The sequence below is a fragment of the Dryas octopetala genome, chromosome 1 (assembly GCF_963921425.1).
Source record: "Dryas octopetala chromosome 1, drDryOcto1.1, whole genome shotgun sequence".
Classification (NCBI taxonomy): Eukaryota; Viridiplantae; Streptophyta; class Magnoliopsida; order Rosales; family Rosaceae; genus Dryas; species Dryas octopetala.
In genome coordinates, this window is record NC_141366.1 from 13,845,146 (window position 1) to 13,873,045 (window position 27,900).

At 34.6% G+C, this 27,900-nt stretch overlaps 1 protein-coding gene, 1 long non-coding RNA gene and 2 pseudogenes across 3 annotated transcripts; all 4 read left to right on the plus strand.

The window, feature by feature from the left end:
• The first annotated feature begins 2,570 nt into the window (after positions 1-2,570).
• On the plus strand, positions 2,571-5,040 carry LOC147298175 ((-)-alpha-pinene synthase-like). The gene is made up of 7 exons (XM_086243718.1): positions 2,571-2,711; positions 2,846-3,116; positions 3,210-3,582; positions 3,674-3,892; positions 4,012-4,153; positions 4,272-4,520; positions 4,658-5,040. Exons 1-7 carry the CDS (start codon positions 2,580-2,582, stop codon positions 4,934-4,936), a joined length of 1,665 nt encoding a protein of 554 aa, XP_086099844.1. The 5' UTR covers positions 2,571-2,579; the 3' UTR covers positions 4,937-5,040.
• Positions 5,041-8,488: 3,448 nt separating this feature from the next.
• Positions 8,489-12,414, plus strand: LOC147298176 ((-)-alpha-pinene synthase-like; annotated as a pseudogene).
• A 5,577-nt stretch (positions 12,415-17,991) lies between these two features.
• LOC147298177 (uncharacterized) lies at positions 17,992-20,971 on the plus strand. The gene is made up of 5 exons (XR_015122295.1): positions 17,992-18,040; positions 18,219-18,282; positions 19,014-19,086; positions 20,192-20,248; positions 20,907-20,971. It is a non-coding gene; the product is annotated as an uncharacterized LOC147298177 (long non-coding RNA).
• A 1,521-nt stretch (positions 20,972-22,492) lies between these two features.
• LOC147298178 ((-)-alpha-pinene synthase-like) lies at positions 22,493-24,320 on the plus strand (annotated as a pseudogene). The gene is made up of 6 exons (XR_015122507.1): positions 22,493-22,508; positions 22,592-22,968; positions 23,057-23,275; positions 23,397-23,538; positions 23,659-23,907; positions 24,009-24,320. The product of XR_015122507.1 is annotated as a (-)-alpha-pinene synthase-like (transcript).
• Positions 24,321-27,900: the final 3,580 nt, after the last annotated feature.

A 27,900-nucleotide genomic window follows, 5' to 3' on the forward strand; every position in this document is an offset into this window, starting at 1 on the left:
GGTATTGTTCTCACCGATACAAATCTGATTTGAGCAATGTTCCTAGCTAGTTATCGATCATGCCTTAAGATCTTCGGTTGGGGTCGACCCAGGATTGGCTCGGTGGTGGAGGCATGCATCTCTGCCGACCGGATTCGATCGATTCTTCCTCCCGGGAACAACACGTGTCAAGGGCTAAGTCCACAACTCTGCTCCTGGGATGTGTCCCCAGCTGGTCTTGACTGGGTCAAACTGTTGAAAAGTCAGAGCTCCATCTAGGACGTTTGTCAGACCAAATGTCAATATGTGGTTCGCTGAATTTACATGGTGGATTTTTCCACAAAAAGATTTATAACAGAAGTTTTTGGATTCCAATAATTATCTATTGTCTATGCTTAGAAATAAGCGGGTTGGATAGATTAGAGGAATTTGTTCATTGTTGTCGAAATTACAATTTATATGATTATGAAAGATGCTAGAGTACTACATTTTTTGTATCACATGTACCATATGTAATAGAAATGAGGAACCTCACCTTTATTAAAAACGTGATAAACATATAGTATCAAAAATATGATACTTCTACCATTACTCTATGATTATCTATGTTTACCTAAGTTTGTTTCTCCAGTTTTGACATACAAAATTATTTCTCCAATTTTTTGAGTTGTCCAAATAATGGTACCATAGGATAGTAGGAAGCTATTGATAAGGAAATTTGAAGTAGAAAAACTAGGAGACCCAAAGGAAGGCCTACCCACTACAAAATTTAATAATTAGACCTGAGAATGGGTCGGGTTAGGCGCATATCGGTCAAACAACCGACCCACCCGACTTTGTCTATTTCTTATAACTAGGTCGGTTGATGGTTGGGCAACTGACATAGTTGGTTGAGTCGAGTCAGTTGTACAAGTCACCCAAGGATTAACTTTTAAACACCTAAAGCCAAAAGTCAGAATCTGACTTTCTCTCTCCTCATTCGCGCAACCTCATCTCTCTTTCTCTCACCGGTCACCATCTCCGGTGATTTCTTGGCCGTTTGTTGGCCGACGGCAACGAGACCACCACCGGTCTCTTCCTCTCTCTATCATCTTTCTTCCCCAGCCATTCGATCACCCAGAAACCCAATAAACAACCCAGAACCCAGCCCAAACCAATCGGGCTCTCCCGCTGACAATTCGCCGTTTTCGGCTGAGTTGGGATGCCAGACCAATGAACATGGTGGTGCTCTTCGATCATTCAATCAACCACCATGGAAGGTGTTTTAAGGCCAAGAAGCCACGGCAGACCTTCGCCAATTTTTTTGATTTGCTTTGATAATGGCTTATGGCAGCCAGAATAGGCCTCCTCGTAGTCCTTCACTCCTTCTACTGTAAGCCCTAATTTATTTTAATTATTTCATGACATTTCGATAATGGCTTCTACTATATACATGTTTGGACTTTTCTGAGAGAGCAGTGATTAGACAGACAAGAGAAGATGAGAGTTAATGTCAGTGAATTTGATCTTATTCGCCGACCAGTGAGAAGATGAGAGTCGATGGGAGTCGAAAGGTAGAGACTGAGAGAAGATGTGATTCGCAGAGATAAGTGAATTAGGGCTGCCTAATTGGGCTGGGCTATTTCCACACTCACACTCACAAAGTCACACACGCAGCCCAAACACACACACACATAGGCCAAGCTTCTTAAAGTCGATTGTTTGGGTTTGTTGTCGAGTAACCAACTTTAGCTAATTTCACAATCGCTGATCGAACCGACTATACCGAGTCGGGTTGGAACAACTGACCTGACCTTTGTGAGTCGATTTTCAATTGCATATCAGCCACAAAAACGGGTTGGTTTTGGATCGATTGTCGGGTAAAAATCGACCCATTCCCAGTCCTATTAACAACAACATAAACCAAAATACACGGCCCAAGATAGAACAAAAATCCCACTTAGTAATTAAATTAAACAAGTCTTGTTTTTTTTTTTTTTTTTTTTTTGAAACTAAATTAAACAAGTCTAAATAATTAATTGAAATTAGGTAGGTTGTCTATCTTCATAGAAAGTTTAGATGAAAAAAATTTGAGTAAAACATATGCTTTGCATGTGCTAACTATTATTGTCGTAAGCAAGGTAGTCGGTACATTTAGGTAAATAGCACATTGAAGGTCTTCTTGATTCGGAATCACCACTATGCTCTAAAAGGAGGAATTAAAGAGGACAAAGCGTTAAATGGCCAAAAAAAAGGGGCAAAGCATTAAACATATGCTCTAAATCCAGCCATATTTGCCCATTGTGGCAAGTTTCATTAGAAAATTAAGAAAAAAAATTATGCCGAAAAAAGGAAATGGGCCCACTTGCCCCTATGGTTCCTAACTTCCTATGCATGGAAAATATTGCTTTATTTTGGATATTTAATTAATTAATGTGGTTTATTATAATATTATTCTTGTTTTGATCTGCTATGTTAGATTTTGATTGATTGATTCTAGATTTGCACTATAAGCCTATTATCCTTCCCTTGCCTATATATACATGATCCTAACAGCAATGTTCTTTACACACAGCTCGACCGAAGCATATAATTAAGACTAGTAGCACAGCTAGAAAACCATGTCTTTCCAAGCTGGTCTACCTTCAGTTGTGGTTCACCAACATACTAGGCCTGAAATTGTTCGGCGAACAGCAAATTATCACCCAAGCATTTGGGGAGATAGGTTCCTTAATTACGATTCCAAAGACAACGTAATGTATTTTTCAATATATAGTTGCATATTACTTTTTTTTCAACCAAAAAAAAAGCCAATTTATTTGTTCATATATTTTACATAATTTTAATATATTGCACTATATATATTTTCTCATTTAATTTCTTGTAGCAGATAACTCATGCCCATTTGCAACAAGTTGAAGAACTGAAAGTGATAGTGAGGAAGGAATTATTCACAAGTGCAAGTGACCTTTCACATCAGCTGAAGTTAATTGATGCAATTCAACGCCTTGGTGTGGCATACCATTTTGAAGGAGAAATAGAAGAAGCACTCGAACGTGTGCATGCTACTTATCACGACCATGATCATGATGGTGATCTGTATGATGTTGCTCTTGGTTTTAGGCTACTAAGACAACATGGATATAATGTTTCATGTGGTAGGTAAACAAACGAGTGATATATGACTATCAAGTACTATATATATATATATAATTTTATTTATTATGTGTCCATTTTTTGGAATCAAGCAGATATATTCAACAAGTTCAAGGATGAAAATGGTAGCTTCAAGGAATGCTTAATTGTTGATGTACCGGGTATGTTAAACTTTTATGAAGCATCACATTTTAGGGTGCAGGGAGAAGATATCCTAGAAGACGCTCTTGTTTTCACCATCACTCACCTTAAATCCGCAACAACACATGTAAGCTATCAATTAGCTGAACAAATAACTCAAGCCTTAGAGAGACCTTTGAGAAAAAGTCTAGAGAGGGTATGTGCCAAGCGTTACATGTCAATCTACCAAGATGCACCATCACATAACAAAGCTTTACTGAAACTTGCAAAGTTAGATTTCAATCTAGTTCAGTGCTTACACAAAAAGGAGCTTAGTGAGACGACTAGGTAAGTCTTGTAATCATGTGAACATAGAAGAATTTGCAAGATGCATGTGCCATTTACTGAAGTTATCAACTAATTAATACTATTATTTTAGGTGGTGGAAAGAAATAGACTTTGAAAGGAAGCTGCCTTTTGCAAGAGATAGGATGGTGGAGTTGTACTTTTGGATAGTGGGAGTATATTTTGAACCCCACCATTCTGAGGCAAGAAAAATTATCACAAAAGTGATTGCCCTGATTTCAGTAATGGATGATATCTACGATGCATTTGGTACATTCGAAGAACTCGAGGTCTTTACTGCAGCAATTCAGAGGTTAAATATTTAAAATAAACCACTATATTTTTTAAATACTACCTAAAGCTTATTTATTTTTTGTAGAACTCCTACCTTATATGCTTAAGATGAATGTGGTTTATGCAATTTTTGATCAGGTGGGATGTTAATTGCATGGATGAATTACCAGACTATATGCAAATTTTTTATCGTACACTATTGAATGTTTACAATGAAATTGAGGAGGAGATGGCCATAAAGAAAGGAAGATCATACCGAGCTTACTATGCAAAAGAAGCTGTATGTGATACATGCACAACTTTTCTTTCTTTAGTGTTTGCATTGTTCTATAATGGCTTTTACTATCAAGCTAGGCTGATCAATTTGTTCTTTACTGGTTAATTAACAAATGGCGCAGATGAAAGCACAAGCCCGACTATACTTTGCAGAGGCCCGATGGTTCCACGAAGCATACGTCCCAAGCATGGAGGAGTACATGCGTGTTGCTGCATCTTCTGTCGGTAACTCCTTGCTTTCAGTCATAAGTTTAGTTGGTATGGGAGATAATGTAACGAAGGAGGCATTTGAGTGGTTGTTCAATGGCCCTAAAATTCTTAAAGCTTCCAATACCATTTTTAGGCTCATGGATGACATTGCTGGGAGCAAGGTATAAGAGATTCGATCTTACACTAATACTAGCTAAATGATTATGTCCATGAATATATATATATATATATATATATATACACATAATCAAAATGTATTAATAAGACTAAATATTTTGACTTGGATCTATATATGCAGATTGAGAAAGAAAGAGGACATGTTGCTTCTAGTATTGATTGCTACATGAAGCAATATGGAGTGTCAGAGCAAGAAGTGCTTGATGTTTTTAACAAACAAGTTGTGGATTCGTGGAAGGATATAAACGAGGAGCTTCTTAGACCAACTCCAGTGCCAATGCCTGTTCTTATGCGTGTTCTTAATTTAACAAAAGTGGTGGATCTGATTTACAAAGGAGATGATGGCTTCACACGCGTTTGGAAAAGTGATGAAAGATTGTGTTGCTTCACATTTTATTGATCCAGTGCCACTATGGAGTCTTTGGGCTAGTTTATATATATGTGTCAGATTGCCTTTTGTTTATCTTGTTGAATAAGATGACCCTGGTGCTTGAGCTTGGTCCTACCGTACCTCAAATATTGATTAGATTTATCCCCTTTTCGTCGGGGGGGGGGGGGGGGGGGGGGGGGGTTGGGGGTGTTGGGGTTTCTATGCTTGATAAAAATAATTTGTGTACTAGTTCTGGTCCAAGATATGTTTGGACTAGACATTTGCTCAACCTTGATATAGAATATATAATTTGTATTATCAATTCACTAGCTTTCTCCTAAATTATTTTCTCTTACAACTAATATCATCTCCAATATATAGATTAATCAAAGAAAGAAAGAAACACACACACATATATATATATATGCTCCTTTTATTTAGGTATATCTCAACTTATTTATGTTGAGGTATACCCTATTAGGAACCACACGAGTTGTTTCGTGTCAATCCAAACCGTTTATTTTTTACATCTTCATTGATAGATCATCCTTGCAAAAAATTAGCCAAATCAGAAATCATTTTTCTATCTAACTTTGATCTAATAAATGGACGAACCAAATATTTTCGATGAAACCGTCAATTTGTTTTATTAAAGTTAGATAGGCAAATGATTTCTGATTTGACTAATTTTTTGCAAGGATGATCTATCAATGAAGATGATCCTTGCGAAAAGTTCGGATTGACACAAAACGACTCGTGTGGGCCCCAACAAAGTCATACCTCAACATAACTAAGTTGAGGTATACCTCAATAGAAGGAGCCTATATATATTATGGAAATGTTGATCGAGCTTGTTTCACAATAATAGTTTATAATCACATATAGGGGTAGAACAGCCAGGTCTGAAGTGGCCGTACGTTTCCCCCACTTTTTTCCTAACTCGATCTCTCTATTATATGACTCATGTTATGCAATATTACCAATAAATTTTGTGATTAAGCTTGTAATGGCTCTCTCACTTTGAGTTTTTAAGCTTGGCCCCTCTAAATTATAAATTTTGGATACATAAAATTAAGAATAAAAAAAGTTATATGTGTTATTACTGTGGTAAAAAATCTAATAAGGAAAAATGTTAGCAAAATGACTCCAACTATACTCTGTTTTACAGTTGAGGATTTTGATTTCACTATATTTCAATTAAAGACTATAATTAAATATTAGTATAAATCAAGGAATTAGATTAAGTCCGTTAAAATATCCGTTAAGTTGGTCACATGACCCACATGACCAACTTTATGGGGTTTAACAATTAAAAAATAGTTACAAAAAAACAAAAAATAAAAATAAAAAAGAACAAAAAATGAAAAAAATAAATAGAATGAAAAAAAAATGGGTAGGAGGATGCAGAACCATCCTCTCACCACCACCGATCTCGCCACCTCACCTCTCTCCTCTCTCTGGTCGGCCCGGCCCCACCCTTGCCCTCCTTCCCCCGCCATCTCTCTGGCAAAGGGGAGAGGAGGGCGCCGCCACCACTGCCAGGAGAGTGCAGAGTCGCCGGCCGATGGCCAGACAAAGGAAAAATAATGAGGGTCGGTGGTGGGAGTTTCTGCATCCCCTACCCCACTTTTTTCATTTTAAATTTTTTTTATAATATTTTACTTTTTTTTTAATTAATTTAGTTTTGTTAATTTGTTTAATTATTTTAGTTTCATTTTTTTGTAATTATTTTAGTTTTTATTTTTTGTAATAATTTTTTTTAGGAATAAACATTTTTATCTTTAAAAATTGGTCATGTGCTTAGCAATGATGAATTTTTTACAGAAGTTATAATAGTGTTGAGTGTTGACGTAAAATCCTTGCTTGAAACTAACAATTAATTATAGTACTTAATTGGAACAAAGTAAAATCAGAATCCTCAACTGTAAAAGAGGGTATAGTTAGAGTCCTTTTACTAAAAAATTTTCAAACAACAATTTATCATATACAGCTAGATAGAGTTAATGCAATCGATATAAACAAACCAAAACATAAATTGCCAAATTAAAGTGACTAGGTATTAAGAAGTTGCACTTGTGAGTGCATGAAAGGAGATAAACTTGCAATTGTTAAGACCAACTGAAATGGCGATGCCAATACTCATGCGTGTTGTTAGTTTTGCACGTACGAGTTATATATGAATGTCCTTTACAAAGTTGAAGGCTTCACTCCTGTGGTGTGGGACAGCCAGTGAAAGATGGTGTCACTTCATTACTTATAGGCCCTGTTTGTTCAAATATGATGAGCATAATTAGGTAGATTAATATTTCACTTCCATAATTTAATAATGCCCAACTGCCTGATCGAGATCGGACCTCAGGTGCTTCTGTGCTTGTCATTTAAATACAATATCTTTGGTTAAAGAGGTAAAGTACAAACATTAATCCACATCTCTTTAATATCTAAATTTGAAACTTTTCTTAAAAAAAAAACAAAAAAATTGAAACTTTTCAATTTAACTTTTTCTGCAAATGGATTGTATCAATAATTCTACATGTGTCTTCAATCAAGATGCACTGCCACATGTGATCTGTCGGTTACACCTGAGAGAGAGAGAGAGAGAGAGAGAGAGAGAGAGTAACATAAATACGTTTTCAATTTAAAACTTAGAGAGAGAGAGAGTAACATAAATACGTTTTCAATTTAAAACAAGTTTTAAAGAGCAAATTAAAGATCACTGTGCGCTCTAAAAGAGGAGACGAGGACAAGGCATTAAACATTTTAAACATGCATATGCTCTGAATCCAGCCACTGGACCAAATGTTTCACGAGAAAATCAAGAAAAAGATATTCAACGGAAAAAAAAAAAAAAGGAAATGCCATGCCATATTGCCATGCACCCAAAAAGAGAGAAAGGGCCCACTTTCCCCTATGGGCACTATCCTCAAAAATTGAGAAATTTGAAATATTAATTCAATTTTAAATTAATTAAATACTTTAATCTTTTTTAAATTTTTTCAGAATTTAACCTTTAAATAATACTCGAGTTCTCCTCTTGAAGTGCTCGAACACTTTTCGAACACTACTCAAGGAGGCTTGGATCACTTTTTGAGAGAAACTCGAGTACTATTCATGAGTCAAAATTCTAAAAAATTTAACAAAAAATTAAAAGTCTATAATAATGAAACCCATAATAGGTTAATTTTCTAAATTTCTCCCAAAAATTATTGCGTATAAGCTTATATCTTCCTCCCTTGCCTATATATCTATACCGGATCGTTTAAGAAATTAAATGCTCTTTACACTGTCAGAGTAAATCACGATCAAAGCATATAGAACTGTAGTAGTACAGCAAATTAATGAGATCTAACACATGTTTTGGCGAGCAAGTTAATTAAAGATCTTCATGATTTAGCCCAAAAAAAAAAAAGAGATCGATCTTTATGATTCACCACTAAGCTCAAAAAGAGGAAACATGGAGAAGGAATGGCCCAATGCATGTTTCACGATAAAATAAAAAAATAAGACATGACATGCCATATAATATATATCCTTTGCCTACATATACAAGAAATGTTGACACCTCCAGAACAAAGCTCGATCGAACCATATAAGAGTATAGTAGTACAGAAAAGTATGTCTATCCAAGCTGTTCATCAACATGCCAAGCCTGAAATTCTTCGGCGGAGAGCAAATTTTCACCCAAGTATTTGGGGAGATCGATTCCTCAATTACACTTCCCCAGACCATGTAATATCCTGCAAATTATTTCTATACATGTTGATAAGAAATAATTAACCTGTACAATATATTATATTATTCCAATAAATGAATGCATATATGAGGGGCAGATCTACAATGAGGTCGATGGGGTCACTTGACTCAATGAACTTAGAAAGACTAGGCTTGATGAAAAATCTTGACCCCATGAATGAAGTTTGGGTCATGGTTGTAGCCATAGCTGGCAAGGGGCAAGCTAGATTGCGGAGCAGGGGCAAGAACTAGAACTGAGGAAGGGGATGAAACATGAAAGGCTGAATTGCTGAAACTTGAAAGCATGTGAGATGCATATAGAAATTCTAAACTTGCTAAAACGACGTCGTTTTGGCAAGTTGTTAAACAAACAAAGAGACTCACAACTCTTATCCAGACCAGACCCCAAGTCCCCAACTTCCTGAACAGTTGAAGGCTGCTCGCCTTTCGCCGTCGCCAGTTGCCCGTCTCCCCCTGCTCCCTCGCCGTCGCCGTCGCCCCCTGCTGGCTGCTGCCTCTGCTCGCAAGTCACAAACCTTGCTTCCGCCCCCTGCTGGGTTAATCTTGCCCCCATAACAATAGATTTCTTGATCCGCCATTGTATATATGCATGCTATAGTTTGTTTTCTATTTTTTTGTTCAAAAGTTTTTAAATATGTTAATTTGTTCGTTTTCAATATAGTTACTCAATTAATTTGTTGTGTAGCAGGAAACTCAGGTTCGTATGCAACAACAAGTTGATGAACTGAAAATTGTATTGAGGAAGGAATTAATCACAGGGGAAGGTGATTTTTCACATCAGCTAAAGTTAATTGATGCAATCCAGCGCATGGGTGTGGCATACCATTTTGAAGGAGAAATAGAAGCAGCACCGAAACATATGCATGCTACGTATCATGACCACATTAATGTTGCTCTTGGTTTTCGACTACTAAGACAACATGGATTTAAGGTTTCATGTGGTGGGTAAATAAATCAATTAATGCGCGTAGAGTGGGATATCTATTATTGATATAGATTTACGTGGATTACCTTGGTTAACTATTATTTTGTTTTTTTGTCCTTCTTTTGTTTTTTGAAAATCAAGCAGATGTATTCAAAAAGTTCAAGCATGCAAATGGTAGGTTCAAAGAGTGCTTAATATCCGATGTGTCGGGTATGCTAAGCTTTTATGAAGCAACACACCTTAGGGTGTGAGGAGAAGATATACTAGAGGAGGCTCTTGTTTTCACCACCACTCAGCTTGAGACTGCAACAACCCACTTAAACTCTAAACTCCTTGAACAAATAACTCAAGCTCTGGAGAGGCCTATACAAAAAAAGTCTAGAGAGGTTATATGTCAGGCGTTACATATCAATTTACCAAGATGAAACTTCATATAATGAAGCTTTGTTGAAACTTGCGAAGCTAGATTTCAATCTTGTTCAATCTTAACACAAACGGGAGCTTAGTGAGATTTTTAGGTAACTTATCTTTTAATTATGTGAATGTTTGAGTTCCAATATATTAAGGTTCCCTATACTAAGTTACAAACTAATATTTTTTAGATGGTGGAAAGAAGTAGACTTTGAAAGGAAGCTGCCTTTCGCAAGAGATAGAATCGTGGAGTTGTTATTTTGGGCAGTGGGAATATATTTTGAACCTCAGTATGTGGTCGGAAGAAAAATTCTAACGAAACTGAGTGCTCTAGTAGCAGTAATGGATGATATTTATGATGCATTTGGTATATTTGAGGAACTCGAGGTCTTCACTAAAGCAATTGAGAGGTTTGAAGTAATTAAACGAATCATTGACTTTTATTTGAAGTTGATTTTTTTTTTTTTTTTTTTTTAACAAAATGCTTGTTATGAATTTATATGGGTAATTCAATTTTCAGGTGGGACGTCAATTGCATGAATGAACTCCCAGATTATTGTTCAGAGTAATGTGTAGCAATGTCCCACATCGGAAAACTAAGGCTTAGCATATGTGCTTATAAGTCTTGGGCCTCTCCACCCATTGCCAATTGGTTTTGGGTTGGATGCTCTAATTCTATCATGGTATCAGAGCTTGGTTATCCGCGTGTAAGGCCCAACGGCCACACGTGCTCCCACGTCACCCAATACAATTTGTTCACGTGTAAGGCTCAAAAATATCGCCACACGTGCGGGGGCGTGTTGAGAGTAATGTGTAGCAATGTCTCACATCGGAAAACTAAGGCTTAGCATATGTGCTTATAAGTCTTGGGCCTCTCCACCCATTGCCAATTGGTTTTGGGTTGGATGCTCTAATTCTATCAATTATATGCAAATTTTTTATCGAACACTTTTGGATGTTTTAAATGAAGTTGAGGAGGATATGATAAAAGAAGGAAAAACATACAGGGTTCAGTATGTAAAAGAAATTGTATGTAATAAATGCACATATATATAGCTTAATTACTTTTAACATACTGTTGTTCTTGGTGTATCAAATATTACTAATTACTTTTCACTGGTTCAATATATATATATATATACATATATAGAGGAAATTACAGATTTGGTCCACTTATTTTATACCTAGTTCTATTTTGGTCTATGATCTTTTTTAAGTTCTGTTTTGGTCCACTAATTGTTTCATTTTTTCAATAAAAGTCCAGATTTGTGACTTTAAATCATTTGGATTGTGTTTTCTTCAATTATAATTGAAGTATAAGTTATATTTCATAATTTCTTAATTATAAAAACAAATTTGGAGTACTAGAATCTAAGATAATTGAGATTGGGTGAAGTTTGAAAAATTGGCAGTTTCAGGTACTCCACTTTGGGGTCAATTATCTTGAGTTTTAAAACTCCAGTTTGAATGATCTTTATATAGTTGTAAAGAAGAAATGCATAACTTTAAAACAAATATATATTTGCTGAATTTGTGTGAGATTTGATAGGGTAAAAGACATGCCAAATTTGAGAAAACAAATCTGGACCTTTATTGAACAAGTGGAACAATTAGTGGACCAAAATAGAACTCAAAAAAGATTATGCACCAAAATTGAATTAGGTATAAAATAACTGAACTAAATCTGTAATTTCTTCTACATATATATATATATATCTGCTATATATAGATGATAACTCAAGCCCGACTCTACTTTGTTGAGGCCCAATGGTTCCACGAGGGATACACCCCAAGCATGGAGGAGTACATGCGTGTTGCAGCATCTTGTGTTGGTAACACTATGCTTTCAGTTACATCTTTAGTTGGCATGGGAGATATTGTAACCAAGGAGACATTTGAGTGGTTTTTAAATGCCCCTAAAATCCTTAGAGCTTCCAATATCATTTTTAGGCTCATGGATGACATGGCTGGGGACAAGGTACGTGTAAGATATTCATCTTACATTCATACAAATTGATATATATTTTGCATGCATAGTCAACTACATATTAAAGGTGGATTTTAAGGACAATATATATGATACTAACTAAATATTTTGAATTCTATTTATATATGCAGTTTGAGAAAGAGAGAGGACATGTTGCTTCTAGTATTGATTGCTACATCAAGCAATATGAGGTCTCAGAAGAAGAGGCCATTGATGTTTTTAACAAACAAATTGTGGATTCGTGGAAGGATATAAATGAGGAGTTCTTTAGACCAACTGTTGTGCCACTGCGTGTCCTTATGCGTGTTCTCAATTTAACAAGAGTAGTTGATCTACTTTACAAAGGGGAAGATGTCTTTACACATGTTGGAAATATTAAAAGTGATGAAAGATTGTGTTGCTTCGCATTTTATTGATCCAGTGCCACTATGAGTCTATGAGCTAGTTTGTGTATGTGGGATTGCCTTTCTATTCTCCTGTTAAATAAGATGACCCCAGTGCAGTTGGGGTTTCTAAGGGTTGTTACAAATAATTATTTTGTGTCCTATATATTTCTTTGTGATGAATATATGCTAGGGCTAGCAGGACAAAGGTCAACCTTAAATAAGAATGTTAAATTTATATTATTCACTAGCTTTGTTGGTAATCATTTGCCCTTACAATAAAGATAATCAAAAATACAAATATAATCAAATAAATAGATAAGACAAATATATAGAGTATTTATGGTATATATACTGTTATATATAGAAAGCAACATGGTGAGCATTTTCAGTATATATGACTTAATCTTGAGCTAATCCTAAATCATAAATTTATTAATCTCCTAAAACTTACTAAGATATACCTAAAAACACTCAAATAAAATATAATTAACCAAAAAATTAAAAATATTAAGATATAAATATTAAGCCATTATTGTATATTTGTAAGGGATAATGCACATGTTATTCTTGTGGTGGTAAAGAAGTTTCCACTTTCCACAAATATACTTTTGTTGTTGCAATCTAGAAAAATTATGTCGGTTAGCAAAATGGCTGATTTTAATCGGATATGCTGCTTGTTTTTTTACCGTTTGTTCTTACTTGATTTTAATTATAATAATGTATTTATTATTTAAGAATAAAGAGTAAATTATAATGAAATGAATTCACAATACTTTTCAAGTGTAAATGACTATATGTAAATCCTTAAATTTATATTACACATTTAAAATAAATTCAAGACAATTGAAGAATCCAAATCCATTTTCGACCCAAAAGACGTAGCAAATAGAAAAAAATGGTTCGGACATATATTTTGAATATGCGTACATGGTTGGCCCCATATAGGGAACAATATATTCTCACTGTAAACTCACAACTTAATTTATATATAGTAGGGCAATGTTAGAGTGCGCGCCCTAATGACATGTCAATTAAAAGATTTAACATATCATAATTCATTTGCCACATTATTTTTGTGAAAAGACCATTTTAACATTTTTCATAAATCGTTAAAAACTTTCTTAAAAGTTATGTAAAACAAAAAATAATAATAATAACAACACCCTTTCTTCCCTGCAAATCATTCCATAGCCATTATTCCAAGGTTAATCTAATTTCTTGATATTTGACCGTGATCTTCTTTTCTAGATACAATTAATTAAAGCTCTTAAAAATTTTCTTCAACTCTTAAGTTTTTGTATTTCTTAATTTTTTAATTTACATCAACTTTTTTATTGAATTATCTAAATGTTTATTCATTCATATGTTAAAATTTCTAATCTGCCTGCCATAGCCAATGCGAGATATATCTTTCCACGTCCCCAATTATCAACATCCCCAATTCTCAAGTTTTTGTGATTCTAATTTAATTGTTAACTCATTGGAACAACTAGAACTTTGTTTTAAGGATAGAACAATATATGTTAGAATTGTCTTTACTTCTAATCTGGGTTTGGTTTCCTTGTCGTGGATCTTGGATTTGACAGTATCCATGGTGTATGAAAGCTTTCAACCTTGAGGGTGATGGGTCTTGTCGGTGAGGGAAATTTTACAAAGTTCTTCAGTTGTTCACACAAAACAAATAAAATATATATGTAAGCTTTCCTTAAATCCTGCAAAACTTAAATTAAATTACAAAAGTAAAAGATTTTATCACCAAATTAAGAAAACTCAACTGTCTATCTCTTAAAAAGAAAAAAATTTATCCCTAATTTTAGAACCCGTTTTGAAGTTTAAGAATAAATGTCAGACTTCAAAAAATCAATTTGTTCATGATAAAACTGGACCAATAAGAGGCTTATGTGCTTGGAGTTGTTGCTTGGTGGTTGGGTGTTCTAGTCGGCTGGCTTCTTTTTGTTTTTGCTAAGCTTGTTTAGATTTTTTATGTCTTGGTTTTGCTATGTTTTCTTTGGTTTTTGTTTGTTGTTGCTGGGTTAATGTTGCTCCCCTATGGGCTTCTGCCTTCGGGATATGAAGTGTACTCTTTCTACCAAGGAAAAAAAGGGCTAAGGCTAAATTCTGAATAGAATCAAAATTTTGGATGAATAAGAGTAAAAGTTCAATTCTTATATAGTATTTCAATTTAAATGAATCAAAAGTTCAATTCAAGTGAGGTTTATCCTTTTTTGGTATCTCAATTCATTGGCTTTATTTGCCCATAATGATTTTTGAAGCTACCTCTAGTTTTAGTTTGAACAATATTCCCACCAATAGTCTATCAGAAACAAAAAAATCATGAATATATAGTTTTCATGGTGCTAAAGTTACTCTAACTATATTGATGAGAATGATGAACTGCAAATGTGAGGATGAACTATGAAAAATATGATAAATCAAGCATATAGAAAAAAAAAATCATAGAATTTTTTATGAATAAGATGTTCTTTCACTAAGAATAATATTAATATGATTTGGCAAATATATACTAATGTGTGTAAAATAATTTTAACACATTAGATTATGATACATAGATATTGTGTTCTAATAGGGCACAAAATTTTTTCCCATATATAAATGTGCGTCCATAATATTATTAAAAAAGCAGAAACATCTCTGATTAGAAAAACAAAAATTGAAACAAGGCTGAAGCATCAAACATGACAAAGAAAGGGTCAGTAGTGGTAAAAATTTGCACTTAGAAGCCACAACACAGCACCCGTACGTGAACTAAAAATTTGTACTGCACTTGAGGTCAGAACGTACATATGGACCATTTAGCAGAGATGCTGCCGAAAAAATCACAGAAAGTTGTGGCAAATCCCCAATCCCATATGTTTCCTCTCTCTCAGATTTTGAGGGTGCTTTTTTAATTCTTGTTTTATTTAAAAAGAATTTGAGGAGGTGAACAGGGAGAGACAAAGAGATTGGGGACAGGAGATCTCAACCCAATTATATAAAATCAATGGAAGCATGTTATGCGTGGTGACACTGATATTGAACTGGAAGCATGTTATGCATGGTGAATGACACTGACACTGACACTAGAAGCACGTTATGCTTTGTGAATGAATTAGAAATCGTGAATGAATTATAATTAATTCAGCAAACTTGTGAGGAGGAGAGACTAATTAAGAGACCAAAAGAAGTCATGGCCAAAAAAAAAAAAGAGACCAAAGGAAAAAAGAGGCCCAATGGGGCAAGTTTCATGAGAAAATTAAGAAAAAAAAAGGAAATGGGCCCACTTGCCCCTATGGTTCCTATGCATGGAAATCATTGCTTGATTTTGGATATTTAATTAATTAATGTGGTTTATTAAAATATTATTGAAATGGAAGAAAAAAAAATTTTGTTTCTTTGTTTTGTTTCTCCAATCATGTCGCTCAAAGTCAATTATTGATGCATAAAGTTTACGTTTATGCATTGATTTTACCAAAAAAAAAATATATATATATATTATTCTTGTTTTGATTTGCTATTACGTCAGAGTTTGATCGATTGATTATAGATTTGCACTATAAGCCTATTGATCCTAAGTTTCTAACAGCAATGTTAGTGGCAAACAATTTTAGTGCCACAACTATTCAGTGGCTGTGATTGCAATCTTCATAGTATCAGAACAGGTTATCCACGTGATGCGCCTAATGGCCACACGTGCTCCTACGTCATCTAATATAAATTGTTCACGTGTTAGGCTTAAATAACGCCACACGTGCGGGGGCGTGTTGAGAAAAATTCCACATTGAAGATGTGAGGGGTTTGCTAGTAGCTAATAAGGGTTTCGGGCTACTCCTCTCATTGCTAATTGATTTTGGGATAAATGCCTAGATTTCTTCACATATCATGACCATTATGATGGTGACCTTTACAACGTGGCTCTTGGTTTTCGGCTACTAAGACAACAAGGATATAATGTTTCATGTGGTAGGTAAAGAAATTAATGAATATATGCACACAGAGTCTGAAGTGTTATCTTACTTCATAATTAATTATAATTAAATCCCAAATCCATTGAAATAATTTGAAGTGTTATCAAATTAATGAACTACGCGCGTATTGTCAATTTAGACTACATATTATATCACATTAACAATGCTATAACATAATCTAATAATATGATATACTATAATATTGGTCCAGTAATATAATATGTCAGATTAACTTGCGATCTGAAAAAATCTTGCGATGTATTTTGTGTTTTTGTTGAGTTTTGCTTCTTCATTTTTAAGTTGGTGCATATCGGTACTTTTTGTTTATTTATTTTCCCCTTTTCTTGCATAAGCATATAAGGTTATGGCCCTTCGAGGTTTAACCATTTTGATTTGGTTAACATATATATAGTATATATGTACGTGCTTTGGTAATTGATTGATATGTGCTTTGGTAACACATAATCAATTACTAGCTTATAGCTATGAGCAAGTATATATGTAAGTGGAATATTGACGTGACATCCCATATGAAGGGAGGGAGGATTGAGACATTTCTATGTGGGACTCTCCCTCTACTTATGTAAGAGATGACACGTTAATATTCCAATTACATGCAAATTACCTATATACTAAAACTGAACAATCGGTTTACTGTAGCTTAGGAACAGTGTTTTGCCACTCTATTTTTTTATTTCAGTTGCTTTTCATTGTAATTAGTGGGGTTAGTTGGGCCCGTTTTGGTCATTCACAATCTCTTTGTTTTTTGCCATTGCCTTTTTCATTTTTTTACGCCCGTACCATTGTTTTCCTTTTGTTTTGTTTCCCCTCTCAGTCTTTTTTTTTTGGATCTACGTGCCATTCTGTGAATACCAGGGTTGGGTCTGCCTTTTTTTGTCATTCACCCTGATTATTGTTAGAAAGCCCAAAACCCAGAAAATACTGGAACACTCTCATCTCACGCGCCTCTCTCTCTCTCTCTGTTCTCTTCGCTCTCTCTCCTTCCGCCCCCTTTATCCGACCGTATCTCCACCGTCCGGCTACGTATGCCGGCGATATGGGTCTCGATTTCTTCCTCTTCTCTTCCTCTTCATTTCTATGGTATTTAATTAACCCAGAAATTATGCCAAAACTCGAAAAGACACCTAAACCCGATCGAGTCCTCAGGCGGCGATTCGTCAATTCCGGCTGAGTTGGGATGTCGGGCTGGGTGGTTTTGTTCCTCCCATCGTTCTGAGGATGATGGTGTCTTCAAATTGCTCAACCGACTGCCTTGCACGGAGTTTCGAGGCGGAGAAGTCCGGCTGCCTTCCGCCGCAGATGTTGGCGATTCCGGCGGCGGATGGTGATGATTTTGGTCCGATTTTGCTCCTCTCTTCCAGGCCTTTCTATTGGTGTTCTTGATCTAAGTCAATTGGGCCCCGAAATGAAAGCTCCAATTCGAACCCTAGCTCCACCGCTGCCACCGTCACCTGCAACGGCTCCGGTGACTTTACACCTCAGGTTTTGTGTGAGTTTTACTCCTCTTTGTCTACTCTGTCTGATTGTTGGATCAAATTGTTCAATTGGTTGTGAAATCTGTATTTCTAGGTTTTGTACCCTCTGCCACCACGATTCCAGCCGGCGCCGGTGACTTGATTTCTGTGTTTTAATTTCAGGTTCCCATACTTTCTTGGATTTGAAGATTGGTTTCTTTTTTGGGGTAAGGTATGGTTTTTTCCGCTGGTTTTAGCTTTGGTATGTTTCTGTTCAACTTTTTACTCCCAAGGTTTTGGTTGATTTCTATAAAAAACATTTGAATGATGCCTTAGTGAGTATCATCAAATTCACAAAATTTTGGGGTACTATAATGACTGAGTTTTGCTTATTCCCTTTTTCACTGCAGATATATTGCACTAATGGAGATTTGCTTCACCAGGCTTCGTTCTATTCTGAAGAAGACTCATTTGGTAAGCAATTTCAGACATTATTATTCGAGTTGTTTTTGTTTTTAGTACAAATGGTTTTTCAGTCTTTTAAAATAGGCAGCTTGGTTTGGTTAGATACAAGTTAGGAATTGTAATTAGATTGGTTGAAATTAGTGGTATATATAGTTTTATTTTCGTTTATTTGACAGCTGGTTTTGAAGTGCTTAATTAATTTTAATTTTATTGTTGCAGTGAGATCTCTCAGAAAATATCAACAAAAGTGAAAGGATAATATATATTATTGTTTGTATGGATTGGTAACTTGGATTTCTGTTAAAATCCAAAAACTTAAACTAGACCCTCTGTCACCGTGACCTCCGCTGTGTATGGCTCTGGTGACCGCTATTTTGAGTGTTTGTGATGGATTGAAATTGGTTGATAGCTTGAGAACTCTGATTTTGTTTGTAGCCACTGACCGGGTTGAGCTGGATTGCATTGAGATATGTTAATTTCCTAGGTGGATGAACATGGTTAAAGTGAATTTAGTTTAGGTTGGTACGCTGATCTAATTGGTCATTACATGATTGAATTGAGATGTTTTTCCTGTTAATGAAATGACTGGATCATTCTTGATTTAACAACTATTTGATGATGTTCTGTTATTAATTGAATAATCGGATTACTATGGACTGCTAATGGTAGCTGATTGTAGACTTTGAGTCGCTACATCTGCATGCAAAATTTATATTCTCATGTGAAATGATTCTTTGTAGGATAATGGATAAGCATTTGAAGTCCCTTGCTTCAAGGCATCTTCATGCCAACTTCATCAGGCTGGATGCAGAGGTTAGTGTAAACTTCAATCACTATTTCTTCTGTTGCAATTAATGCAGCTTTTCGTGTTTACTTGGGCTGACCCTACTTCATTGCAACCTTCCTTTTTGGTCATTTAGTTAGGAAAGTATTTCGATGACAAATTAACCGTTTGAAAATGAAATGCAGAATGCACCCTTCTTCGATCGTCACCAAGCTAGGAGTCAAAACATTGCCTTGAACTTTATAAAAAATTATATATATATATATAATTTACTAGATCAATTACCTCAGCTGAGCTAAATAATTACTATATATATGCATGACAGTGTAGTAATATATTAATATATAATTTACTTTTGTGTGATATACTGTTTTGTTGCTGGAAAATTTGACACTATTTCTATAATTAATTGTCTGTTTAGTAGTTCCTCCACTCACTCTCTAGGAGCCGCATTGTCCAGGTAAATTTCTTATCATTTTTTCTTAACAGTGTAGTAAATTATATAAATGGATTGGGGAACTGGACGCATAAGAGTAAGTTTCATCTGGCCATTATTGCCCAGATGAACCTTAAGCAGATAAAGAGAGAAACATGGGACTCTTTAGACTTTTAGGAAAAGAATGAGTGAATGTAGAGAGGAAAGTGGGGAAGATTTAGAAGATAACAAAGAGAAAATGACAAGTTGATTGTTAAATTGTCTCCATTATTTCCAAAATAATTCTTTTTACAAGTGAACTATAAATTAAAAAAAATTTATGTAACAGCCTCAATTAAAAAATGTTTGTACAAAATTTACATTTATGATGTACTCTACATTTAAACAGTTGTTCTCTGTATATATGTATTCATTCATCTTTTTCTTGGGCTGGCCCATTTATTCCAATTTTTTGTGTTATGTATAGCAGCCTCTAAATATCATTAATTGATTCGAACCATCCAATATGAAATCACTGCATCTTAGCTTGCCATGATATTAGATATTAATTGAATAATTGGATAATTAAGAAATGTTAATGGTCATGCTGTTGGTGATTTGTGATGGCTGTGATGATTTTGATTGTTGATGAGTTGGCTTGAGCTGCCAAAATAGTTTTCATATTATGTGTCAAAGGCTCACCGTTTCTTAAGCTAGAGGGACAGAACCGGGTTCACACTATTCTTAAGCTACAGGGACAGAACCGGACAGAAACGGTGAGCTGTCAATTTTTGTTTTTTGTTTCTTTCCCTCTTTTACTTGGCCTTTTCTTGGCAGCCAAACAGAGGCCAAGCCAATTAAATTCCAATTGACTATTTGATCGCAGCATTTTATTTTAACTGGGTGTTCATTTTGTGAGCTTTCAATTTTCTTGATGTTTAAGATTTGAATTTCATTTGCTATTGATGTCAATGTTTACATACATATTTAGATTTTCATTTTGGTGTTGCCCACAAGCAGCTTTCTCTTTATCTTTTAAGACCCTCCTGTCTGTAAGCCTCAGGCTCAAGGTAAAGTCTCCACTTTTTAATTTCTCTCCTCTGATCTCACTACAATTTGTATAGATTAATTGGTACGGTCTCTGTTCCTAATTTCTCTTGCTCTTTTAAAACCATTTTAGGAAGCTGTTTTGATCAATTAGGGTGACTAAATCTTCTACTATTTGATAAAGATTTGGATTTAACAATCTAACAGAAAATTGTGAGCTGTCAATTTATGTTTTTTTGTTTCTTTCTCTCTTTTACTTGGCTTTTTATTGGCCGCCAAACATAGGCCTAGCCAATTAAATTCCAATTGACTATTTGATCCCATGTATTCTTGGGACTTTATAGCATTAAGGGGTGAGAAAACTAACTTCAGTAGTATGGAATGCAGGCATTTCATTAGAGAAGGATGGGAGGAAGAATTCCACACCTGCGGCACCGCACGGGCACATTTACTAGGTATAGATTGATAAGGAAGAAAATATTCAAGCCTACTATGTGTTTAGAATTTTTCTTAAACTACTTTTATTGTGGCTGAGTATGCAATGCTTATTTTGCTTATGTCTTGATCTAAAATAATTTGAGTTATTTTTCCATCACAAAATCATATACACAATTTGATCATTATTTACAATCTTTATTATCTTAAATTTCACAAAATAATATAATAAACTATATTTTCATCTATATATATATGTCACCAATTTTATATACTCAATCAAAATTATCTTTTCACTTTTCTCACCTGCAACAACACACAGGGACAATAAATTGCAACACCTCAAAGACATGCTTTATACTTCTTAAAAAATTGCATATATGACATAAAAATTATAAACCAAACTATGAAAACTAATTTCCAACTTCCTCTATTTATACTTCTCATCCTCTAATCTCCAGCTTACTGTCCTTCATTTATTGTGAGATCTTACATTAATGTCATTTTTAACAATAGGTTAACTTCTCATGTTGTGCAAAGCTGCTTTTCATTGGTTAACTTCTCATTCTCTCTCTCTCTCTCACCAGATCTTTATGCCTTAGTTAAAAATTCTCTTTTTTTTTTTTTTCCCCAAGGCTTCCTTACCCTGCATTATTGTGAGGTTTTTAGTTGAACTTCATTTTTATGCATGAATTAACTTCTACTGTTATGTAAAACTACTTTCAATTGGTTAGAGGTGTTCCTTCAGATTTAATGGCTTAAATTGCTAGAATCATTTTTACCAGCCTCTTCCGATCTTGCATCTTATCAATCTCATTCAAATAAAGTTTTTACATTCATATGTATTTTTTTACACGTTAAAGAATATGTCTGCACTCTTAAATTACATGGACTCAAATTTTACCATTATACACACTAACAAATCCCATTTTCAAAATTTCCAGCAAAGAAGACGAGAATCCCCCCGCACAAGGCAATGTAGGAGATAAGCAGCCCAAGAACACTGAAGATGAATCCCCCAAAACCTATTAAGTCACCTGTGAACACCCATCCAAGAACTTTTGAACAATGACCATTTGAATACTGCCCATCTTTTGAACAATGATCATAGCATACAATTGTCTAACCAAGTATTGTCATATTTTTTTGAATGTTGTTTGGTTTATTAAGATATCATCAATATATTAGATTTATTAAGATATCATCAATATTTTAACATAACAACTAGCATATAAAACATACTATGAATCCGCATTTTGTAAGTTAAGCATGAACATTGATGTATATATGTAAAAAATTTATAAGCCTTATGCACGTATTATAAGCTTTTCAGACCCGCAGCATCGCGCGGGCACTATTACTAGTTCTTTTCTAAAAGAAAATCTAGCCCTGTCACTCACAAGCATTGGTGACCGGTGAGAGAGCCACAGTTCATGAACGCCCAAATTCTTCATTGATAAAGTGTTAATTAAAACTAAGAAAAAGTTAAAAGATCTACTGAGATTTGGGATTTGTAATTCGTTATGAAATTTTGAGTGATGATCAATATAAATTGTAGCTAGCTTACTTCATTACGAACTTTAGGAACTGTTATCTTACTTCTTATATGGCCATTTAAAAAAAAAAAATTCAAACAGATGTATTCAACAAATTCAAGGACGCAAATGATAGCTTTATGGAATCTTTAATCGCTAATGTGCCTGGTATGCTAAGCTTTTACGAAGCAACGCATCTCAGGATGTCGAGAGAAGATATACTAGAAGAGGCTTTTGTTTTTACCACCACTCACCCGGAGTCCGCAGCAACCCACGTAAGCTATCAACAGACTGAACAAATATCTCAAGCCTTAGAAAGACCTTTGAGAAAAAGTCTAGAGAGGATATGCGCCAGCTAGGCGTTTCATACCAATTTACCAAGATGACGCTTCACATAATGAAGCTTTATTGAAACTTGCAAAGTTAGATTTCAATCTTGTTCAATCTTTGCACAGAAGAGAGCTCAGCGAGTTTGGTAGGTAAGCCTTAGAATCATGTGATCGAAAATAAGATAATTAATTTTCTTGGTGCACATTACTAAGTTACACACTAATTAATATTGTTTAGGTGGTGGAAAGAAGTAGACTTTGAAAGGAAGCTGCCTTTTGCAAGAGATAGGATCGTGGAGTTGTACTTTTGGATAGTGGGAGTGTATTTTGAACCCCATTACTCTGCCGCCAGAAAAATTCTTCCAAAAATTATTACCCTGGGATTAGTACTGGATGATATATACGATGCATTTGGTACATTCGAAGAACTCGAGATCTTTACTGCAGCAATTCAGAGGTTAGTTTGAAATAAGCAAATCTGCTTTCAAATTAATTAAAGCTTCTCGATCTATTTGATCTAGATCCTAGCTCCTACCTTATTGGCTTAAGATGAATGTTGTGGTTTATGCATTTTTCAGGTGGGATGTCAATTGCATTGATGAATTGCCAGACTATATGCAGATTTTTTATCATACACTTTTGAATGCTTACAATGAAATTGAGGAGGAGGTGGCTGTAAAGGAAGGGAGATCATACCCAGTTTACTATGTAAAAGAAGCTGTAAGTAATGCATATATGCAAAACTTTTCCTTCTCTACACTGTTTGTTATTTTTCTATGAAATTCTTCTACTATCAAGCAGGCTCAATTTATTCTTACCTGGGTTTGACATATGGCTCAGATGAAAGCACAAGCTCGACTCTACTTTGCTGAGGCCAAATGGTTTCACGAAGAATACATCCCAAGCATGGAGGAGTATATGCTTGTTGCTGCATCTTCTGTTGGTAACAGTCTGCTTTCAGTCTCAAGTTTAGTTGGAATGGGAGATATTGTAACCGAGGAGTCATTTAAGTGGTTGTCCAATGGCCCTAAAATTCTTAGAGCTTCTAATACCATTTTTAGGCTCATGGATGACATTGCTGGGAGCAAGGTATAATATATAGATCGATACTAAATGATCATGTTCATGAATAATCACCTATATATTTAATTAGTAAGACTACATATTTTGATTTCTATTTATATATGCAGTTTGAGAAAAAGAGAGGGCATGTTTCTTCTAGCATTGATTGCTACATGAAGCAATATGGGGTCACAGAGCAGGAGGCAATTGATGTTTTTAACAAAAAAGTTGTGGATTCATGGAAAGATATAAACGAAGAGTTCCTTAGACCAACTGCTGCGCCAATGCCTATCCTTATGCGTGTTCTTAATTTAACAAGAATAGATGATCTCCTTTACAAAAGGGGAGATGGCTTCACACATGTTGGGAAAGTGATGAAAGATATTGTTGCTTCACTTTTTATTGATCCAGTGCCGCTATGATCGACCTATTAGTTTGTATATGTGAGATTGGCTTTTGATTCTCTTGTCGAATAAGATGACCTCAGTGCTTGAGTGTACTATTTGTTTCTAAGATGATATATATGGTTGCTGATAATGGCTACCATTAATTTGTTCATCATATTTACAGGGTCGACAAAAATATGGCTGCAGATTGTATGGCCGGCCAACTTGGGCCTCTCCCTGGATCTGGGCCTCTCTACTTTCCCCACCTCCCTGGTAGTGTTGGCCCGTTTTTGTTTGAAGATCTTATAGGTGTTGGCTGCCTTTGAGGCTTTGAGCAGTAGTTTAGTCTGTTCTTTGGGTCCTTTGGAGTTTGGACCCCCTTTCTCACCAATAAATAAATAACAACCTATACTAGTCATAACAGACTTCTGTTAGAATGGAGACCAACTCCAATAACCTGACTACGACTTTAGTACCAACGACTGTACAGCTACCTCTATCAGAATTAACTTCAAAACAAAGTGGCATCATTTCTTTCCTCTTGAGGGGAACCAAAATAATTTGCAGTACTAGAGTCATCAAATATATTCATTAAATGATATGATAATGTTTTATTAATTAAAATTTGAGTTCATTCTAATATTTATTCATTTTCAACCAATAAAATACTAACACAAACATATAATTTGAATAAAAAATAAAACAGTGACATATCATTTGATAAATAAATTTACTAAATTTAGCATTTGGTTTACCTACTATACTAAAAAACTTAAGTTGTCAAGATGTAATTAAGTTATCAAATGCTTATATATATATAGGCTCCTTCTATTGAGGTATACCTCAACTTATTTATGTTGAGGTATACCCTGTTAGGGCTCACACGAACGCTTTGTGTCGATCCGAACCGTTCATTTTTTACATCTCCATTGATAGATCATCCTTGCAAAAAATTAGCTAAATTAGAAATCATTTGCCTATCTAACTTTAATCAAATAAATGGACGAACCAAATATTTTCGATGAAACCGTCCATTTGTTTTATCAAAGTTAGATAGGAAAATGATTTTCGATTTGACTAATTTTTTGCAAGGATGATCTATCAATGAAGATGATCCTTGCGAACGGTTCTGATCGACACAAAACGACTCGTGTGGGCCCTAACAAGATCATATCTCAACATAAATAAGTTGAGGTATACCTCAATAGAAGGAGTCTGTATATATATATATTTATAGCTTATTTTGCCGTTTGGAATGGTTGGAAGCTAATGGAAGAAAAAAAAATAAAAAAATTGTTTTGTTTCTCCAATCATGTCGCTCAAAGTCAATGATGCATAAGTTTACGTTTCATTTCAATAGAAAAAATAATAAATTACTTCCAAATCCTATTTTTGAAAGATTTTAAACTACAAACCCAGCTAATTAATAAAGCAAGTTTTAACCCAATCTATTTGTATACACACGTGTGGAGATGAAAAAATACACTACTAAGCACTCGTCAAGATACCGAGAGCCATATGCTCTAAATCCAACCATATATGCCCAATGTGGCAAGTTTCATTAGAAAATTAAGAAAAAAAATTATGCCGATAAAAGGGGACCACTTGCCCCTATGCTCCCTATGCATGGAAATTATTGCTTAATTTTGGATATTTAATTAATGGCTTTATTACACTTTATCTATCTGAACTTTGAGCTCAATCTCACTTTACCACCTAAAAAAATTTGTGTCAATTTACTATCTGAATTAAAAATTTGTTACAATGTACCCCCTCTGTCTCATTTTATCTGAACTTTTTTTTAAAATAAGGGTGTAATATGGTCTTTTCAAGTCTGTTTTTTTCTTGTGTCAAAGTAGGTAAAGTGTAAAAAAACCTCTCTCTTTTTTCTAACGTACAATAGAAACTTGAAAAAGACTTAAATACTCTTATTATCCTTCCCTTGCCTATATATACATGATCCTAACAGCAATATATATTCTTCACGCTGAATTTACATAGTGGATTTATCCACAAACAAATAACATAAGTTTTTGGATTTCAATAATTATCTCTATGCTTAGAAATAAGCGGTTTGGATAGATTCGAGGAATTTGTTCATTAATTATTGTCGAAATTACAATTTATATGATTATGAAATATGCTAGAGTACTACATTTTTTTATATCACGTGTACCATCTCTAATAGAAATGAGGAACCTCACCTTATTAGTGACGTAATAAACATGTATTACCAAAAATATGATACTTCTACCATTACTCTGATTATCTATGCTTGCCCAAGTTTGTTTCTCCAGTTTTGACATAAAATGTTATTTCTTCAATTTTTTGAGTCGTCCAAATAATGGTACCATAGGATAGTAGTAAGCCATTGATAGGGAAATTTGAAGTAGAAAGACTAGGAGGCCCAAAGGAAGGCCCGTCCGCTACAAAAGCTAACTACAACATTAACCAAAATACACCTAGATAAAAAAAACAGAAAAAAAAAAAAGGGGAGATGGCTTCACTCATGTTGGGAAAGTGATGAAAGATATTGTTGCTTCACTTTTTATTGATCCAGTGCCGCTATGATCGACCTATTAGTTTGTATATGTGAGATTGGCTTTTGATTCTCTTGTCGAATAAGATGACCTCAGTGCTTGAGTGTACTATTTGTTTCAAAGATGATATGGTTGCTGATAATGGCTACTATTAATTTCTTCATCACATTAATTTACAGGATCGACAAAAATATGGCTGCTGATTGTATGGCCAACTTGGGCCTCTCCCTGGATCTGGGCCTCTCTACTTTCCTCACCTCCCTTGCAGTGTTGGCCCGTTTTTGTTTGAAGATCTTATAGGTGTTGGCTGCCTTTGAGGCTTTGAGCAGTAGTTTAGTCTGTTCTTTGGGTCCTTTGGAGTTTGGACCCCCTTTCTCACCAATAAATAAATAACAACTTATACTAGTCATAACAAACTTTTGTTAGAATGGAGACCAACTCCAATAACCTGACTGCGACTTTAGTACCAACGACTGTACAGCTACCTCTATCAGAATTAACTTCAAGACAAAGCGGTATCATTTCTTTCCTCTTGAGGGGAACCAAAATAATTTGTAGTACTAGAGTCATCAAATATATTCATGAAATGAAATGATAATGTTTTATTAATTAAAATTTGAGTTCATTCTAATATTTTTTTCATTTTCAACCAATAAAATACTACCACAAACATATAATTTTAATAAAAAACAAAACAATGACATATCATTTGATAAATAAATTTACTAAATTTAGCATTTGGTTTACCTACTATACTAAAAAACTTAAGTTGTTAAGATGTAATTAAGTTATCAAATGCTTTTATATATATATATATATATAGCTTATTTTGTCTTTTGCAATGTTTGGAAGCTAATGGAAGAAAAAACAAATTTTGTTTGTTTTGTTTCTCCAATCATGTCGCTCAAAGTCAATGATGCATAAAGTTTATGTTTCATTTCAATAGAAAGAATAATAAATTACTCTCAAATCCTATTTATGAAAGATGTTAAACAACAAATTCAGCTAATTAAAAAAATAAGTTTCAGTCTAATTTATTTGTATACATGCACACGGCATGTATACGAATGGAGACCAACTCCAATAACCTGACT